The sequence below is a fragment of the Trematomus bernacchii genome, unplaced genomic scaffold (assembly GCF_902827165.1).
Source record: "Trematomus bernacchii unplaced genomic scaffold, fTreBer1.1, whole genome shotgun sequence".
In the NCBI taxonomy this organism is placed as follows: domain Eukaryota; kingdom Metazoa; phylum Chordata; class Actinopteri; order Perciformes; family Nototheniidae; genus Trematomus; species Trematomus bernacchii.
Window position 1 is genome coordinate 898,232 of NW_022987709.1, and position 20,240 is coordinate 918,471.

At 43.3% G+C, this 20,240-nt stretch overlaps 2 protein-coding genes and 2 non-coding genes across 5 annotated transcripts in view; 1 reads left to right on the top strand and 3 right to left on the bottom strand.

The window, feature by feature from the left end:
* Positions 1–13,377, top strand: part of rab6ba (RAB6B, member RAS oncogene family a) — a 126,627-nt gene extending 113,250 nt beyond the window's left edge. For both annotated transcript variants that reach the window (XM_034140902.1, XM_034140901.1), the window contains exon 8: positions 11,630–13,377. In XM_034140902.1, the coding sequence (XP_033996793.1) occupies positions 11,630–11,694 (65 nt within the window). In that variant the 3' untranslated portion in view covers positions 11,695–13,377. The remainder of the gene's footprint in view (positions 1–11,629) is intronic.
* A 3,583-nt stretch (positions 13,378–16,960) lies between these two features.
* On the bottom strand, positions 16,961–19,232 carry im:7152348 (uncharacterized protein LOC559250 homolog). Its single transcript, XM_034140903.1, has 4 exons — positions 19,093–19,232; positions 18,042–18,540; positions 17,459–17,563; positions 16,961–17,382 (listed from the first exon to the last, which is right to left on the bottom strand). The coding sequence occupies exons 2-4, from the start codon at positions 18,404–18,406 to the stop codon at positions 17,337–17,339; spliced, it is 516 nt and encodes a 171-aa protein (XP_033996794.1). The 5' UTR covers positions 18,407–18,540; positions 19,093–19,232; the 3' UTR covers positions 16,961–17,336.
* A 317-nt stretch (positions 19,233–19,549) lies between these two features.
* Positions 19,550–19,621, bottom strand: trnap-ugg. The gene has a single exon. It is a non-coding gene; the product is annotated as a tRNA-Pro (tRNA).
* Positions 19,622–20,044: 423 nt separating this feature from the next.
* trnap-cgg lies at positions 20,045–20,116 on the bottom strand. Its single transcript has one exon. It is a non-coding gene; the product is annotated as a tRNA-Pro (tRNA).
* Between the last annotated feature and the right edge of the window lie 124 nt (positions 20,117–20,240).

Genomic DNA, 20,240 nt, shown 5'->3' on the forward strand with positions numbered 1-20,240 from the left:
TCATGTATTGCGTTATAATTATATGTAAAAAAAGAAATGTAAAAAAAAAAGAAAAAGTCTAAATATGATATTTGGCCTCAAATCATCTGAGGCCTGGCGCCCCCCCAAGGGGGGCGCGCCCCCCAGGTTGGGAACCACTGCATTAGACTGTGTCATTGATACAAAGAGGGGTACACTCACTTTTCCAGATGGACAGGTCGTTCAGATGTGTAGGCGGCCACTCCAGACAGGCTGTCGTGTGACCCACACCATTATAACACAGACAACCGAGACAGTGACCGACGCCGTTGCTTGTTGCGACCCCCAGATGACGGCACCTGCACAAACCCCCACCCGGCCGACCCTGGACCCTTGCCTTCACCCAGTCATTGCTGCAGAACCTGTCGCAGATGAGAGAGTTTCGGCAGTGACAGAGGTCTGGCAGAGAAACTCTGATGGACTAACTCCCAATGAGCAGAACCTGCTGCTGCAGCTCTTGCTGGAATTCAAAGACTGTTTTTCACTGTCTGAGACCGATGTTGGCCGGACAGATCTCATCGAACACAACATCGACACTGGAGATGCACAGCCCATTAGAATGAGACCACGACGCCTCCCTCTGGCCAGACAAGCTGCAGCAGATAAAGCACTGGGGGAGATGCAACGGGCTGGACTCATCGAACCCTCCAACAGCCCCTGGGCCGCTCCAGTAGTCATGGTTCCCAAGAAAAAGAAGGAGGACTTTCGGTTCTGCGTAGACTTCAGACCGCTCAATAAAGTGACCAAGAAGGACCTGTACCCCCTTCCTCGCATCGATGAGGCACTCGATACAGTGGCAGGGTCTTCCTGGTTCTCCTCCCTGGACCTGTGCAGCGGATATTGGCAGGTCCCCCTTGCCCCTGAGGCCAGACAGAAAACAGCCTTCATCACCAACGGGGGTTTATGGCAGTTTAAAGTTCTCCCATTCGGCCTCTGTAATTCGGCCCCCTGCCACGTTTGAGAGGCTTATGGACCAGGTGCTGGCAGACATCCCCCGCCATGAGTGTGTTGTTTACCTGGACGACATCCTCGTCCATGGGGAATCCTTCGAATCCTCAGGCAGCCCAGCTGTCTTGGTGCTGTTAGACCTGACAGCTGCCTTTGACACTGTGGACCATAGCATCCTGCTGTCACGGCTTGAACAGTCCGCTGGCATCACAGGCTCTGCCCTTGCATGGTTCAGGTCCTACCTGACAGACCGTAGCTTTTCGGTACAGCTAGGTGCCTTCTCCTCTGCCAAAGCCCCTCTTACCTGTGGGGTTCCCCAAGGCTCGATTCTGGGCCCCATTCTTTTCCTACTGTACATACTGCCCCTAGGTTCAATACTCACAACACATAACATTCCCTTCCACTGCTACGCCGACGATGTACAGATATATCTGCCTCTAAAAGCAAATGTCACACACTCACTACAGCAGCTGATGGACTGCTTAGCAGAGATTAAATCCTGGCTGAGCAAAAACTTCCTCAACCTCAACGAGAGCAAGACTGAGGTCATCTTTTTTGGACCGCAACCTCCAGCCTCTCCGGTTGATATTCTGGGCTCTCTCAATAAAAACATCCTCCCCTCGGTCATGAACCTTGGAGTGACATTCACCAGCACTTTTAAATTTGACAAGCAGGTTAGCACCGTAGTAAAATCCTGCTTTTTTAACATAAGACTATTGGCCAAGACCAAGTCGTATTTATCTTTTAAAGACTTAGAAAGGGTTATCAACGCCTTTGTAACCTCGAGACTGGACTATTGTAACGCTCTGTATGTGGTTATGGACCAGGCCTCAATCAAACGCTTACAGCTAGTCCAAAATGCGGCTGCACGTTTGCTGACTGGTCACAAAAAGCGCGACCACATCACCCCTATTCTGGCCTCACTACACTGGCTTCCAGTTCGGTTCAGAATTGATTTTAAAGTCCTTTTATTTGTTTTTAAAGCCCTAAATGGGCTGGCTCCGGCCTATATAACTGAACTGCTCCAGCGCTACACCCCAGCCAGAGCTTTAAGGTCTGCTGACCAGCTGCTGCTGGTAGTGCCCAAAACCAGGCTCAAAACCCGAGGGCACCGAGCCTTCGCAGCAGCTGGCCCTAGGCTCTGGAACACTTTGCCCCTCCATGTGAGGTCGGCCCAGACCGTAGGGGTTTTTAAATCCACTCTAAAAACTCACTTCTTCTCTCTGGCTTTCTAATTAGAGCGGAGCACGACTTCTGACTTTTCCGTGTGTTTTATTCTTATTTTGTTTTTTAAGTTATATCTGTTGTAATTTATTGTCGTTTATTGTGTTTTGTAGTAATGTGTTTTTTTTTATTACATGTACAGCACTTTGGCTCGACCAAAAATCGCTTTTAAATGTGCTTTATAAATAAAACCTGATTTGATTTGATTTGATTCGAATCAGCTCTCGGGGCCCTCAAACGTGTGCTGGTGAGAGTGGCTGGAGCAGGACTGAAATTGCACCCCCAGAAGTGCTGTTTCTTGAAGCGTGAGGTGACTTTTCTCGGTCACAGGCTAACGGAGGGCGGCGTCGGCACCATGGGAGAAAAGGTGCAGGCTGTGAAGGACTGGCCTACCCCCAGCTCTGTGCAGGACCTGAAGAGCTTCCTGGGCCTGTCCTCCTACTACAGGAGGTTTGTGAAAGGGTTCTCCTGCATAGCTGCGCCGCTGTTCCGCCTGTTACAGAAAGAAGAGGTGTTTTCATGGACAGTGGAGTGTCAGGCAGCATTTGCTTTACTACAGGAAGCCCTAGTGGAGGCACTGATCCTCTTCCCCCCTGACCCCACCCTTCCCTTCATCCTCGACACCGATGCCAGCAACAGTGGAGCAGGAGCCGTGCTGGCCCAGGTGACACCAGAAGGAGAGAGAGTAGTGGCCTACTATAGCAGAACATTCAACAAAGCTGAACGCCGCTACTGTGTCACCAGACGGGAACTGCTTGCTGTGGTCAGCGCCATCCGGCACTTTAGGTACTACCTAGGGGGCCCTCCACTTCACAGTCCGGACTGATCACTCTGCCTTACAGTGGCTCATGTCCTTCAAAGAACCAGAAGGCCAGCTGGCACGCTGGATTGAAGAGTTACAAGCATATGACTTCACCATAATTCACAGACCTGGCGTGCAGCACGGCAACGCTGATGCACTCTCCCGCCGCCCCTGCTACAGTGATGACTGCCGCTACTGCGTGAAGAGAGAGACACAGGAGAGGGAATGTCTACAGGCTGAGGTGATATGTGCAGCTGTGGGACCAGTCGGGGCATCAACTGACCATGGACTTTTAGCTGTAGATGCTGCCGAATGGAGGAAGAATCAGGAGGGGGATGTCGACATCAGGCCGGTAACCGCTTGGGTGGCTGCACAACACAAACCCCGATGGGAACAGGTCTCTGAGTTTTCTCGTGCCACTAAAGGGCTATGGTCAATGTTTGAAGCCCTGCGCCTGTGTGATGGAGTGCTGCAGAGGGGGTGGAAGGAACCGGCTGCAGGAGAGACACGGTGGCAGGTGGTGGTGCCGAGGACCCTGCGGGAGGCGGTACTTCGGTCAGTGCATGGAACTCCAGGATCTGGTCACTTTGGGGTCTCTAAGACTCTCCGCCGCCTGCGACAGAGATTCTACTGGGGCCAACAGAGACGAGATGTGGAAGATTACTGTGACAGCTGCACTGCACGTAAGGGCCCTACCGACAGATCTCATGCCCAGCTCCAGCAGTTTCCGGTAGGGTGCACAATGGAAAGGATCGGGATCGACGTTCTTGGGCCGTTTCCCCGCACAGAAAAAGGGAACCGCTACATCCTCACAGCCATGGACTACTTCACTAAGTGGCCTGAGGCATACAGCCTACCAGATCAAGAGGCAGAGACTATTGTGGACGCTTTGGTGGAGGGAATGTTTAGCAGATTAGAGGTGCCTGAAGTCATGCACACAGATCAGGTTCGGAACTTTGAGTCCCGAGTGTTTAAGGCTATGTGCGAAAAACTGGGATCCCATAAGACCCGCACCACACCCCATCACCCACAGAGCGACGGCCTCGTGGAAAGGTTCAACCGCACACTGGCTCAACAGCTTGCCATAGTGACGGCGAAACACCAAAGAGACTGGGACGCCCATGTCCCCCTCGTGCTGATGGCGTACCGGTCTGCGACCCAAGATTCCACTTCCTGCTCCCCTGCCCTCCTCATGTTAGGAAGAGAGATGCGCACGCCGGGCGAGATGATGATGGGCTTGCCCCCCGACGCTCCTGTGGACCCCCCAGGGTTCGAATATGCCAGGAAACTCCAGGAACGGTTGCAGTCTGCTCACGACTTTGCCAGGTGCCAGCTACAGAGTGCAGGAGCGAGGCAGAAGAGGAACTACGATGTGCATGCTAGAGGACGGCATTTCAGTGCAAGTGAGTTGGTCTGGGTGTATAACCCACAGAGGAAGAAGGGCAGATGCCCAAAGCTGGACAGCAACTGGGAAGGGCCCTGCAGGGTTCTGGAGAGACTGAGTGAGGTCGTCTACAGGGTCCAACTGCAGCGGAGAGGGAGAATAGTTGCTCTTCACCGGGACAGGTTGGCACCCTATGGGGGTACAGCGACACCACTACGATCAGTTGGTGAGACACAGGGGGCTAGGGACACTGTTCTTTCTTCTTCCCAACCCCCCTCTCACGACCCGGGGACCTTGCCTGGTTCCCCACAACCTGTTACACCCAACTCTGGCTGTGGGTTTGGGTGGGAGAGTGTTGTCTGGTTGGTTGGGGCTGGAAGAGGGAGGTTCCTGGAGGGAGAGACGCGGGAAGCTAGGGGAGAGCTAGCGGGATATGTGACGGAGAGTGAGAATACGACAGGGTTAGTGGATTGTTTTGGCGTGGTTACGGCCAACAGTAACCTGTGATCTGTATAATAAACTCCCGGATAAAGGACAAACCAAGCCTCCCTGTGTTCCTGTAGCGAGACGCTACAATACATTTTTTTTGTGCAACATCTTCAATTTACAACACAGTACAGAAGACAATCCAGGTTGCACAACATTTTGGATTAATTCAATCCAAGTTTATTTATTGGAACAATTAGATAGAATACAATGGAACACATTTTCTATGGTTCCACATGGGTTTCTTTTAGAGTACAGATACTAGTTCTACTTTCAGTTTGACAGTGTACTATTTGTTACCTATAATTGCCGGTTTTAAATTGGGGACACACAGGTCACACTGATTTATGGTGGATGTCAGGCACAGTCTTCTGCTTCCTGCCTGAGAAATAATTTCCTACAGGGTCACTGCGTATTATCACCACTGCAGGTCTGCAGAGGGAGAGTAAAGAGAGAGCTTGACCCAGATCAAGTGCTAGGGTCATCATCGTTAATGAGAGAAAGCCAAAAAGCAAAATGAAATCACACCAGACACATCAGAAAAAAGGCAGCAGAGGAAATGGTTATTTTGTTAATAAATTGTGTTTCACAGGAGTTTGATTATTCAGGGGTTTAATGTGAACACTAACAGCACATCGTGCCAGTTTTTATCAAAGCATCTTCAAGGTAAAACTTTGAGACATCTTTTTGTTTATGTCGATACCACAGCTGTTACTGTGTTGAGTTCAGGGGAAGTAGTTAAGCTAAACGAAGAAAATTACATCGGTTTTCAATCTGCTTTTAGAGAAGAAGCTTTGATAAACTGACTGTATGCTAATCGCAGACCATTAGCACTAACAGCAGACAAACCAAGTTAGCAATATAGAGCAGCATTTAGCAGTTTAAGAGCCAGATATTTCTCACTCAGCAACTAGAAAATGGGAAACGTGACCCCTTAGTTATTGGACTTGTTTCGCAGCCTTACCTTCAGCATTTTGGCTGTCACCATTTTGGTTCTTGGGAGCCAGACGATGATGGAGACAGTTACGTCACATAAAATAAACAACTTAAACTCATAATTTCTCTGCAGTGCAGCGGTCAAAAAAACGTATGGCTTCACAACCAAACGCAGAATTTCGTCAGCAGGACTCTTTTGTACCAGCTGAGGCGATCACAGCGTCAATCAGCTGGGTAAATTTGGGTGATTTTGGTATTGAATTATATGTTTTTGACCATGGGAAAGTCAAATGTATATGTTTGAACTTATTCAGAGCTGTTTTGTGTAATTTTAAAACACAAAATGTAAAAATGAACACAGTATAAGCTGAAGTTGGCTTCCCTGAATGATCGAATCAACATGAAAATCACCAGTTTCATTGACAGCACTGTATTCCAGAAGAGAAACTGGGGGCTTTGTAGTTTGTGGCTCTTGTACCAAGCTTCAATAGAAGAACCGCAGTGACGCGTCCTAAAACCCGGAAGTAAACTCCTTCCGGTTCCTTCGTCAAAAATGCAATGCAATTTCTCCATAGGATTTTGGAAAATAGCTCGAAATAAGGTCTGTGGTTGACACACATTTAAGAGACGGATCACGTTTTGTTCAGCCGGATAATATCCACATGTCTACCCTACTTTTATAATTTTAGAATCATAAATCTAGTCGCCAGAAGCAAAATGCTAACGTTATGCTATAACAGGGTTCCCGCGGGGTCTTAAAAAGTCTTAAATTTGATAATCTGAATTTAAGGCCTTAAAAAGGTCTTAAATATGACAAAAAAATAAGAAAGGTCTTAAATATGATTTAGAAGGTCTTAAAAATGATCGGATTTGAAAGGTACTTCTGTGTTGCGATCGCGTCTAAATGTGTTTTGGGGGAAATGTCCGGGCTGCAAAGTAACCAGTACGGTAATAGCCTTTCAGTTCCCCCCAACAATTTGTATTGAAATAAATCAACATGGAACCAGTAATCACTAACTTTGTTTCCGCCGGCCCCTTATTGGAGAACACCCAGCTAGTAACCTAGCAACCAAGCTTCAGCTAGCGGCAGTCAGAAACTCATGTATCTTCGAATCTACTTACAAATAAATATGGGGAAGTGTAAGTTCAGCCGTATTTGGTTGGAAAACCTCAAATGTAGTGCTTGGTTGAAACCAGTACACACACACACACACACACACACACACACACACACACACACACACACACACACACACACACACACACACACACACACACACACACACACACACACACACACACACACACACACACACACACACACACACACACACACTAGGGCTGCTCGATTTTGGCAAAAATCATAATCACGATTATTTTTGGTCAATAATTGATATCACGATTATTAAATATGATTATTCATTGACTTTGAAAACATCCATTTATTGAACTTTAAAACAAATAATAATTTGAACAGTATCTTTTTAACTGTTGATTACCCTGAACGTATAATTCAACTGAAAAACCAATGCAAAAATAAATTAAATAAATTATACATTTAAATAAATAATATAAAAATAATAAATACCAATAAACAAGATCAACAAATATTTTGGAGCGCACTTCCACAAGCTACTAAACATATATAAATATGATAAATAAAAATAAATTAGACTAAAATTAATTAGATCAAAATTATGTTGTAGTGCACTGTCACAACCTAGCAAAGCTAAATAATTGTTTTTTTCGATTATGTTGTTTTCGTAATTGTGGCAGGCCAAAATCGTAATTGCGATTAAAATACGATTAATTGCACAGCCCGAACACACACACACAGACACACACACATACACACTTTTTGTCTAACACGCTAACACAGTTCTGTACTGTTATGCTGTTATGTTCAGTCATTGTTCTTATGTTGAACATGAATACATTTACTTTGTAAGTAATTATGGGACGTATTTCTTCTTTTATATTCAAAGTGGTCTTAAAAAGGTCTTAAAAAGTCTTACATTTTAGTTGGCGAAACCTGCAGGAACCCTGTATAAACGAACTTCAGCAGGGTCGCTGCTTCAACATCACGCCAACTTAAGATCCATATTCAAACATACAGATTCGAAATGGTACGAGTTGAAGCGTTTGTTTGAACAGTTTGCAGGAGGCAGGTACTTGCTTTCAAGCAGAACAGGGCAAACAAACTTAGCGGGAGTGTTTTACGTGTTCGGTGTAATGACGTAAAACGGCCTGGACAACTTCTGTAGTCCTATTCAGCCACATGTTAACAACCATCGTTTTTCAGACACGTAAACTCTTCAAAAATCACCAGCGGGGTCACTGCTGATGTATTTAATGTCGTAGAACAAAACGTGATCTGTCTCTTCAATTTGTGTCAAACACAGACCTTATTTCGAGCTATTTTCCAAAATCCTATGGAGAAAATGCATTGCTTTTTGTCGAAGGAACCGGACGTGGTAAAAATGCTAACTTACTTCCGGGTTTTAGGACGCGTCACTGCGGTTCTCTATACAGAGAACTTCCCCAGCATTTTCAGTTGCCTCACAGGAGTAGTCAGCATAGGCCACCTTCATTAGCTTGTACAAACTGCATGCTGTTATCTGGTGCATCTGTCGTGTCCTAGTGATGCTTGAAGCTGTTAAAAGCGATTCTGCTGTACCGGCAGATGCAATGCCAGCTTCAACTAGAGCTCCTGTCCAACCACTGTCCTGGAGTAGGGTCCCAACTGACCTCAGTGCAGCCATTTCAATATGTAGGCCTCCAAACATGATGACAAACTTGTCCTCACCATAGTTTTCAGGCCAGTGCCACTGCACCTGTTTGGCTACTGCATACATTGGCTGGTCAGCAGCAATTACAGGTACCTGGCCTGGGTTAAAAAATGCCACAATGTCCTTGATTTTGTCCATCACATGTCTGACAGTAGCAACAGAGTGGGCTTGATCTCGGAGCAGAGATAAAAGTGATGTGAGGCCTACCTCAAATGTTGGGTGTCTTTGCATATACTATGCAAAGACACTAGACAAGTACTATGCTGAAATGTAATGTGTAAGAAGAAAGTGAAGAATTTAGATTGAAATGATACATGAACACTGGTGTCCATTGGAGTTACAGCGACATCGTGTTTTATGGCGAGGGATGCGTTACCATAGTAACACCACATTATGTAACATCAGATTTGATGTAGAGCTGTGTTAACCATTATCTGAAATCTGCTGCTCTGAGCATGTCAGTTGGAGTTATGACATCATCGTGCTCCATGACACAGGTGTTTATATTTGAGCTAACGACGTGTCCAGAGATCAAAGGTTTCCATGGTGATGTGCAGTAATCAGTGAGAGGAGAGCATTTTCATTGTTCTGAATGAGAGATAAACCTCTTACATGTGAACGTTTTGTTGAAGAACCGTAACAGATATCGGTGAAATTTCAAAGCGTGAAGCATGTCAAGGAACTTGAGCATCTGAAGTGCACTTTTTGTGTACTTTCGGGTTAATAATGTGGCCTTTTTGGCAGATTAACTAAAGGTGTGCGGCTGCTGTGGTGGGGAAAGATGAGGCTCAACTTACAATGGGGTTTTAATGGAGACATGTTGAAAGTTTGTGTCACTTCATGCCCTCAAGAGGCATTTTGTTTAATTATCAAGCTACGAGATGTTTTCCTACATTTGTCATGAAAGTTATGTCTCAGGAATGTCGGGTTTGGGAATTATGGCAGGTTTAAAAGAAAATATGAAGGCAAAATTAAATCTGTCCTCCACTCTAGCTGTGACATCACGCACTCTAAAATCTGAAGAAGGCCTCTTTACCAAGGTCTGAACAATGTTTAATATTTCTAAAAGGAAGAATCAGATTTAAAAGTTGTGTTACACGAATAATGTCAGAAAGATGTGTAACATTTTAAAGTTGGCATGAGGTTTCTGAGTGAAAGTATGAAGGAACAGTTAGCAGTTGAAGTCGCATGAAGATTTTTCAAGTCTGAAGAGTTTCTCCATTGACTTCCATGTAAAACATTTGATGAATTATGGGATGTATCTCTGGAATTATGAAAGTTATGAATAAGAAAAGTAATAGCAATCGATTCCCGACCGAGCTGAACGTTTTGATGTTTGAACAGAGTTTCTGCGATGTGGAATGTGGGAGAAGAAGAGGCGCAAAATAACCCTGCAGAATAATAAAGAATTTCGTGCGTCGAAGAACAGATAGTTGGAATGCTGTATCAGCATTCCCACTAAACTAGATAGCGAATATGGAGAAGGAAAATGATGTTTAATCACTTAAAGAAACACCCTTTGAGAGGAGGACACTGGAGGGAAAGCTGAAAGTAAAAGAGCTTGGAGCTGATCAGCCTGACATTAGGCAGGAGTTAAGGACAGAGGAAGGCAGTATAAGCGTACATTTTGAAGGAGCTGGTTTAGCAAGAAGGCTTGTATAACTACCTGTAGCAACACCAGTGCTATATTTTGCTTCCCCTGCCTCCCTTTTCAAACGTCAGGATCAGACCAGTCTATGGACCAGACCCAGCATGGATCCAGACAGATGTGAGTGACTTAAAGCACATATCAGAAAAAACAAAAAAGCATGAACAAACCAGAGTCCACATGGACGATGCTATGTGACTAGTCATGTTTAGGAAAGTAAACACAGCTGTCCAATGAGGGCTACAGGATAGAGGTCAGTAAGCATAATAAGGAGGTTGACAAAAACAGGCACTAAAATAATAGACTGTATCAAGTGCTGTGTGCCTTTGAGCTAGCCCTGCCTTGTAATATGACTTATGTTCTTGAGTTTGTGTATACGTTTGCTTACATTTTGGTAGAGCCCCCCCTGGAGAAAGATTCACCAGCCGCCACTGCTATCCATCTATTGCTTAAAAGCTATTTGAGGATTTAACCAGAATACATACTTATGTATTACGCTACACTCTGAAACAAATGCCACTATAGTGGCAGAGGACTCATTACTCACTGTTCAGGATATGCTGTAGACTGTAACCTACACACACACCCAATCACACACAGGTATCAGAGCTGTGAAATATTCTGAGCTGAACGTGCTCATTTGGTTTGGTAATGCTGTGATAAAGCCTCCATATTCCAGATGGGAACCAATCCAAATGGGAAGGCTGGAATATAAGCTGTCCTTCCAATGTTACCATGTAGCCATTGTAGCGATGAAACGCTTCCATAAAACATGAAAACACACATCACCTGCTGATACAGCACCATGCACTGTGGGAGGGGCATCTGAAAGCAATGAGACTCTTTCAACTTGCATACAATATGTAGGCCACAGTTTTTATAGGCCGGGCCCCCTCCTTATACATGCATAATGTTTACCAGAAAGATGAATAGTAAGTAAGAGCTTGCTGCTGTGCTGCCACATTTCACCTGCTGTATTGTATTAAAGTACACCAACTGATGCGCCTTACAGCAGGTCTGCCCTCTCACCGCACAATGTGAAGAAAATGCTGAATTGTGTTTTAAACATAAAACCTACCAATAATAAAAGATAAGTTTTTAATTATTATTATGTGCAGCAACTATATCTATTTATTTTTTGACATAATGTAGGTATTTTGGCTGTTAGTATAGTTGACTGCAAATGGAAGGGTTGCATGGGAAATATTACCATCTAGTGGTAGATAAGTGCTACTACAGTCTTCTATTAGGCAGTCTGGTGGGATATTATAAAAGACTCCATCATGTTTCACCTGCATTTCCTCCCTGAAGGCTTTCAGAGCAGCTGCTCCGTTCAGAGCATGTAATAAAATCAATACTGATGTTTTCCAACTCTTCCTTAACGCTCTCTCCAGTGATCGACATCAAGTTGGACAAACCGCAGGAGCCTCAGACTACTGAAGGCGGCTGCTCCTGTTAATACTCTCATCCTGGGATAAACACATCATCTACACCACATGCTTGTTATGTTGCTTTCTATTGGTTAACCTGCAGTTGACTTTTGCACGTTGTGAATCTGGCCTCCTCACCTGACTGTCAGTCACCGGTTGGAACTAACAATATGTGAATTTGGTTTTAAAGTAGTGTAGTCTACTTTGTAAATGAAACTGCCATAAAGTCTTACAACTTGCAAAAAAGAAAGTAAAAAAGACAAAGATGTGAAACAATGATCCCCAAGTTATTTTATGTGGATACTTGTTTAAGTAAAAAAGGAAGTCTCCCCAGTTTCTGTTTTATATTTTTGTATATTCAGGGAATCTCTCTGGAAAGGTTTTTTTTTTTTTAAAAGATGCAAACAAAGCTCTTTTTTGAGGGCTTGGTAAGAGCAGATGGTTTTGGATGTATGTTTATGGATCCCACTATTGTTACAGGCAAAAATAGAATTCCTCCCAACACTATTGCAGTAAATGTAATCCTGTCCTAACCCCCGACCAGGCTGTGCCACGCAATGATCCAACGGCCCAATCTTCAAAAACACCATTGTTTTCCACCAATCAAAAATTCCTACTGCAAATAAACAAGAAAATGAACTCAAATAAAACGATCAAGTCCAGGCAAGAGTCCTTTCTGTGCATTTTATTCCTATATCAATATACAACGGACAAAGGTTTACCTCTCTTCCCTGGGCCTGTCCTCTGGTCTCCTCGTGTTTACCCTGATAAATCCAACTGGTGCTCTACTCCCACCACCACCTGTCTCCAATATATACAATTACACCAGGTGCCCAAATACACCTTCAAAATAAAATGTTAAAACTACTTTAACTAACTAATAATAACACTAAATAATATTACATGTACCATAAACAAAAACAGTGAGAAATTAAATGTTTAGCTATTAAATAATATAAATCAAAATATAGCTCCAACAGGACATGTTTCAAACTATTAGGATTTCCTAGTAATTGGTCTTTGTGCCAATGGGCAGCCCTACACATTGTCAATATTCCCCGTATACCTACACTTAAGGATCTTTTTACTTAAACAACCAGTTTTATCCTTTCAGCCTTTAACCCCTGTGGGATCCATAACTGTGCAAACAGGAAGTGGTCAGCAACATCTTGAGTATCTAATGCATGCCTTGTCTTTGAGCATAGGTACTGTCTACCAATGAACACAATATGTACATTTACACCAGTGAAACTGTCAAACTGGATTTGTATACCTGACTTCAGAATATCTCTTTGTCGTGTGTGTGTAAATGTGTGCTTTCTGTATTGGCAACATTAGAATGCAGTTGTATAGAGGGCCACTGCCAAGTCGTGTCAATTGCCACATAACGGCTTCATAATAGGTCTCCCCCCCCCCCCCCCCCTCACAACAACATGACGTGGCACTGTGTGATAGTTGTGATTCTAGTGGTCTGCACAGTGGAGAATCACAGAGGAACAGGAGCTGCAGACTGATCTCACACCTGCTCACACACACACATAATCCAGTTCCATTCCTGACAGAAGACTTATTTGCACATGTAGACCTTTCAGGTGAATATGAAGCGCCGTAAAGCTTCATAGTAAATGTACAGTCACTTAATCCAAGAGCTGTGTGAGTGTCACGTGTCCCACTTCTTTGCTGCTTGTGTTTAAACTGACAAATGACGTTAAGCAATGTTGTTTCATTTTGTTCTTTTGTTTTAGAGCCAGGTATCATAAAACACTGGTGCTGGAGTCAGCCGCTATTGAGAACACTACTTTTGATTTGACTTGTCCTTGAAGTGAAATCTTACTGCACTTTTGAAGAACATGTTTTAGAGTTATAGTGACGATGTAAGTCCTAGACACATGGTAAAAATAATCTTAATGTACAGAACAGTTGGAGTCCTGTGTTTTAGAGTAGACTCGTTAATTGTTCACACATTGTTGTCCAAAAAGGAAGCACTCTTGTAAAAACTGGTGAACCTTTCTAGCCCACATAAAGAGCCAAATAATAATAATAATAATAAGAGACGGATCCAACATGGCAGGAGAGATTGGTTTCTTTTCAATTTATAATCGCTGAAAATGAAAGTGATAATATAAGCCTCTGTTGCTGCCTATTTATGATCTCAAACAGGAATGTACTGCTCTCATTACCCACCACTCAGCCTTGTAAGGAGAGCACTTTCAAAATCACTCAATGGGTATTTATGTTTAAATGAGGACAAATGACCAATCAGTTCATTAGACGTCCCTTTGTATGCATTCCCTTAAAGAAGAGTCCCTTTGTATGTATTCCCTTAAAGAAGAGTCCCTTTGTATGTATTCCCTTAAAGAAGAGTCCCTTTTAGAGTCCCATCTCAGCATCCCTGGAAATGGACCCGGTAGAGGGACAGATGTCTCTGCGTGTCGGTGGGGAGGACGGAGGTTCCCGGGGTGTGTGTGTGTGTGTGTGTGTGTGTGTGTGTGTGTGTGTGTGTGTGTGTGTGTGTGTGTGTGTGTGTGTGTGTGTGTGTGTGTGTGTGTGTGTTCTGCTCTCATTCACACTGTACAGAGATCTAGCATGTCTCTCCAAATGATTAATAAAGATGTCTTATTACCAAAGTGAGTGTTTTTGTTCCCCTGCACATTCTTTTCCACACTGTACACACATCTGCTTCTATGAACACACACCTTACTGTGTGTGTGTGTGTGTGTGTGTGTGTGTGTGTGTGTGTGTGTGTGTGTGTGTGTGTGTTTATTCTTGTTTAAAAATACACAAACTGAAGCTCATACTTTGAGCAATCCATGAAATTAAAGTTAAATTACATTTTGAAGGTGTGAATATGTAATTATTACAGTAATATCTACATTCTATGATCATGTTAATATTGACCAAAAAAAGTATAATGACAATATCAACTTTTGGACAGGAAGACAAGACAAAAGAAAATATATATGTTTTTTAGGTCTGACTAAATAGTTTTCTCCTATATTTTTATGTCTTGAAAAACTGGTTAAGAAAAATAGTTTTGACAGGAATATTTTCCGATGTTCCCTTTTCTCCGTCAGTGAAACAGCTGGAAGAAAAGGGAGTGGCAACATTCTCAGTTTGATGTATTTCTCATGTGGAGCACGTGAGGCTGAAGAGCACCACTCCCTCATGTTGTTAACAGAACTCACAGCCTTCATGTTTTCAAGCCATGACGGATATATTGCAAAACCTGCTCACACACTATATTTTAACCTTGTGTGAGCTGGAAGCAAACATGAATGCTATGAGACGTTTTTATCACAACGCTCTGTGGGGCGACCAGCCTCTTGTTGCCAAAGTTAGTATTACAACAACAAACACTTCTAACAAAAAACTAAAATCCTGTATTCAATTCATGAAAAAAACATTTACAATAAACCTAAAAGTATATTTCTAGAATTATGTTTTATCATTTGCCAGAATTAAGAGACATATTTGCCTGGCTTTATTTATTATAGGGTATTCTGTGGTTTTACTTAACATTTGTTTTAAAATAAATAGCAATAAACCCATTTAAAAATTGACGGGTGGTATGGTGCTACGTCACACAGACCTACAGGGAACTGCTGGTGTAGTTACCAGTAATTAAGCAATAGTTGTGACAGTGTTAACAAGTATTTGTACATGTTGTGGCACGCATGGTTTCTACTGTGAGACAGTCATCAGTTAATACCTGCTGTATGGCTGGGGCCACAGGAGCCTTGTGGGGGGGGGGCACAATAACGAGCCACTGGTCCCAATGTTAAACATGTCTTAGTCACTGTGAGGCTTTTACTAATCGTGCCTGAGTTTTAAATCTATTCAAACACATTTGCATCTGTTGGGCACTAAAAGAGCAAAGACCTCAGCCAGGGCTGCGTCCATTCAGACATCTGCCCTGTTCTTAGGATCTGCTCAAACAATATGTTCTTGTCTTGCCTCATGTTTCACACTTCCACCAAGTTTCATGAAAATCTAACAGTATTTCTTCTCTGTGAAAACAGACAGACAAACTAACGGTAACACTTAAAGTTATAGTCACAAAGTGAACTTAACATTCCATTGAAGTCTGTCCTAGTTTAGTCCCAGATTTGCAATTTTGCAAAGGTATTTGAGTATATTTCACTCAACCCACAGTCCGTGGGACACACGTACCCAAACAGGAATGTGTTGCTGTAACGGTCAGCTATGGGAAACTGTCTTGCACAATGTCTGTTGCAAAGACTCCACAAGACTCCCCCTCTAGAGATGTTTATTTGTTGAGGTGGGACCTGATCTGAGAACTTCCTCATTACTTGTGAGCACACCAACCTGCGCATTTTCTCAAGTACTGTGCTGAAGTACAATTTTAAGGTACTAGTACTTTGTATACAACGTATGACAGTTACAGACTTTTCATTGCGATAAAGAGCACTTTTGTTTTGATAAACTTTTAAATACAGGATCTTTTTGGATCTTGTATTTGCATTGTTTTCACCTTGTAGCAATGCTGTTTCACTCAAGTGGAGAATATGAGTTCTTGTTCCCTGCACTGGGAGTTGTTTCCTGTTCTGTTCCATCTTAAAGGCCCAGAGACCAACACTAGCTGTGGGAGTCAGTGAATGTTGCGAAACTGAAACTGAGCCACTTTCACAGCGCAGTGTGTTGGTCCTCCTGACTGACAGCCAGCTGCTGATTCCAGATCATCACAGCTTTGGAAGGAGCTCCCTGTGTGGCGAGTCATCGGATAGTATTTAACCGTGGGAAAACTGAAATGGTACCGAGAGGAAAAATAACACACAATCAAGGATTACAGTTGAGAAACCTGCTCCAACCACTTTGGAATCAAACCAGTTGGACTACTAACGGATTTCTTGGAGCCAAATCACATGACCTTAATATGAGTGAGAAGCCAAACCCTGTAATACCTCTGTGAGATTTCATGTATCTCAGAATGCTGTATATTTCTGAACTGGTGTGTACACATACATGTGTGCACAAGAGAATAAAGTCCATTCCCATAACAGTGATGATCCACTATTCTAATATCTGCAGCATGGAATATTGCCAGATGCTCACTGAATGGAGTTTATAATCCACTTTCATGGCTGAACAAGTCTTTTGTGACATGCTTTTGTTGTTTCTAGCCCACAAAACTCATTTTCACATTCAGAAATCTCCGACTGCATTCACTTTTTTTTTTTCAGTCACTTAAATACATACGTAATGTCATAAATGATGCATTTTGTAAAGTACAGAATTGCTCATGATTCTTTTCTCTCCACAAGTAAATAAAAACACTTTTTCTTTCAAAAATAGTTTTATTTAATACTTTGCCTACTAGCTATCATAAATAAAATAAAAAACAATAAGTTATGTTCAACGTTCAGAAGGGAAGGTCCTCAGAGACCATCTGTCACGAGGGGGTCTCCGGGTGTGAGTCCCCCTGGGACAGCTGAACCAAACGCACCAGCTGGGGGAATTAGGCCTAGAATAAATAATGGGGACACGGGGCACCTTTGGCTGGAGACAAACAAAGTCCTGACAGCAACACAAATGGATTCCTGGCTCTAACGGCCTGGACTCTCTCTCTTCAGAGGGGTGAGTCGTCTTCTTGTGGCGTCTAGCATCTGCTAATAACATCCTAAGAGGATCTGCCACATCACCTCCTCCCTTCTTAAACAGTCTCTTCAGTTGAAAGCCTGCGCCACGATTTCATTTCCCTTAAAAACAAGAAAAAACACACTTATTTTCCCTTCCGTTTTTCTTTATGTTAATTTTCCCAAAGTCAGGACTTACACATTACTGCCGGGCACAATCCTCTCTTGGTGTTGCTTCGTTAAACTGAACTTCCTGAAGAAGCCAGGCAGTTTCAGCTTTGTTCTGGCAGACCTGGAGGAAGCACTGAAAAGCAAAAGTTGAATAGGGTTACTTCTACAACAAAATGTGGCCCTGCAGAGCCGAGGCGCTAATGAGAAGCTTTGTGGACAAATGTGCAGATTAACACCAACGTGTGAATGGGGGAGCTATGGCAGGAATCTTCTCCAATTCTTCAAATTCAACACTGGTTTTAAAGGGATATTATTCTCATACTATACTCAATTTGCATGTTTTTGGTTTGGAAAAGTTAAAGGTAGGGTAGGCAATTCACTTTTTCGGTTGTGTACTTTCAAATTCTAGCTTATTCGAGCTGGTTTCTCCATTCTTACCTACCCTACCTTTGAGGCATTCTGGAAAAGCATTGTTTTGAGAAAATAACTCAAGATGTCAAAGGTCAAAAGGTTATAGATACGTGTAAATAGATGTGAAAGCCCAAAAATAAGTATGGGTTATTACTTGTGCTAATGACCACATACGTGTCTGTTTACACTTTTAAACCCACCACTCTGCCCGCAGCGAGGTCTCCTGTTTGGACTCCGTCCCCTCCTCCTCAGCTTCTGCTTTCAGTCCATCTTCCTCCTCCTCCTCCTCCTCCTCCTCGGCCTCAGCGTCCTCTTCCTCCGGTATCTGCTCCCACAGCTTGCTGTCGACCCACAGAGCTTCCTGCAGGCCGAGGCCCCGTCCTACGCCGGTGACCCTTCGACACAGAGGGCAGCCCACGGTGAGCAGCCCGCTCCGGGCCTGGGACATGGTCTCCAGGCACAGCTGGCAGAAGGTGTGTCTGCAGTGCAGCACCCTGGGGACCCTGTCTGTCCGAGAGTAGGGCAGCAGGCACACGCTGCACTCTCCGTCCTCACACAGAACCATGGTCCGGCTGCAGGATCAAAGTGACGCGATGATGTGGATCCTGTTTGTCCAGGAGAAAAGCTCTGATATCAGGCACCTGACGATCAAGGCTTGTTGAAGTAGATGGTTCCTGCAGGGGTCCAGTTTTCTCCTCTCTGTTAAGATAAAAAAAAAATATATATATATATTTGAAATACTAACAAATCAAAAGTCTGTATTAAAATGAAAGCTGACACAAATATATTTCAGTAAAGAATATTAAAATATATATATATATATATAAACATATATCTGAATTAAATGTGTAGTTTATAGCACTGGTATTAGTATAGTTAGTATATTGTAGTAGCAGAAATATGCAAAATTGTTCAAGGAATGTGCAAAGTACAACAGAGAGAAGTATACAAATAAAAGGATACTTAAATACTTAGATTTCTTGCTAAATTGGATTGAAAATACATCTGACTTATTTAAAGATGTATAGGTAATTCTATAATATGACTTCAGCTATATCATTATTTAGGTGTTAGGGGATAACAAACATGTATGTTTTAAATATAGCCAAGAAGAGTGTAGCTGACAATAAAGTTAAATATAACAGAAATTGATAACCATAAAAAAAAACAGCATCCAACACTAAAAATTATATTTGATGGAAACAAGTTAAGCTAAAAATAATAACAATATTGTCTGTAAAGCCTACTTACAGTATGGGGAAGCCAATGTAAAACGTTACTCCTCAGTGCTGCTTCAGACCGAACACAGAGTATTGTCCCTTCGGAGTGCACAGCGGAGCAGCACTGCAGTGAATGGAGAGGCAGCTCGTCTGGTCTGCTGTGTGTGTGTGGGGGGGGGGGGGGGGGGGGAGAAACAGAAACAGCCCTCTCTCTTCTCACGGCCCAGACAAACAGCACAACAGCTGGGTGGTGGTGACGCTCTTTGTTTAGTGTGGGAGGGCAGGTGGAGAAACTGGTGCGGGTTAAAGAAGGCGGCTTGGAAGGGGAATTAATCAAACCGTGATATCTCACCTGTAGCCACTCCCCTGTTCAAAGCGTCTATCACGTCATTATACATGTGGGTATATTAAAATGCATTCATTAATGACAAAGGGTATATTAAATGAAATGAATAGATGAATGACCATACGTAATGCAGAAAAAGGGAGGGCTCGTCCGGGATTTGAACCCGGGACCTCTCGCACCCAAAGCGAGAATCATACCCCTAGACCAACGAGCCATACGTGCTTCTTGAATTATTGCTGATATATAGCTAACTGGTTTGCTGATCATATTGTACCTTTTTGTGTTGGTTATAATGATTAAAGTCTAGGTATTTCTATGAAGACTTTACTCGATTTTTAACTAATACCACCTATCCGACATTTCTCTTAGGATGGTACAGCGGTTAAGTGGTTAAGAAGCTTCCAGTTGACCGCAACGTTAATGTCAAACCGAATGGGTAAATGATTTAAAAAGAACAACATGGTGATTCGTATTAAGGGCATACAGCGTCAAACTTTCTCTGCAAGTACATCGCATTGTACCGCAGTGGTTGTGTTGTAAACTACCGCTAACGCTAAACGTTTAGCTTCGCATTATTATTATTCATTTAGGAGCGGCATCCACCATTAATCAAAAGGGTGGCCACCATCAAAAGGATGGGCTCGTCCGGGATTTGAACCCGGGACCTCTCGCACCCGAAGCGAGAATCATACCCCTAGACCAACGAGCCACGTGTTCACGAAGACCGATACAACAGAATTTAATCAACTCACCTAACAGGATGAGCCTTTTGATTTGCATATTCGTTTTGCTTTTGTGTAACTATCATAGTGTGGAATACACATCGTCTCACT

Excerpts from the sequence above, each read along its gene's own strand:
- im:7152348 (XM_034140903.1), bottom strand. The coding sequence starts at position 18,406 with ATGGTTCTGTGTGAGGACGGAGAGTGCAGCGTGTGCCTGCTGCCCTAC. Across the intron at positions 17,564-18,041 it reads ACCTCGCTGCGGGCAGAGTG|TGCTTCCTCCAGGTCTGCCA; the intron begins GTGGGTTTAAAA and ends TTTGCTTTTCAG. Across the intron at positions 17,383-17,458 it reads ATTGTGCCCGGCAGTAATGT|GGAAATGAAATCGTGGCGCA; the intron begins GTAAGTCCTGAC and ends CTTGTTTTTAAG.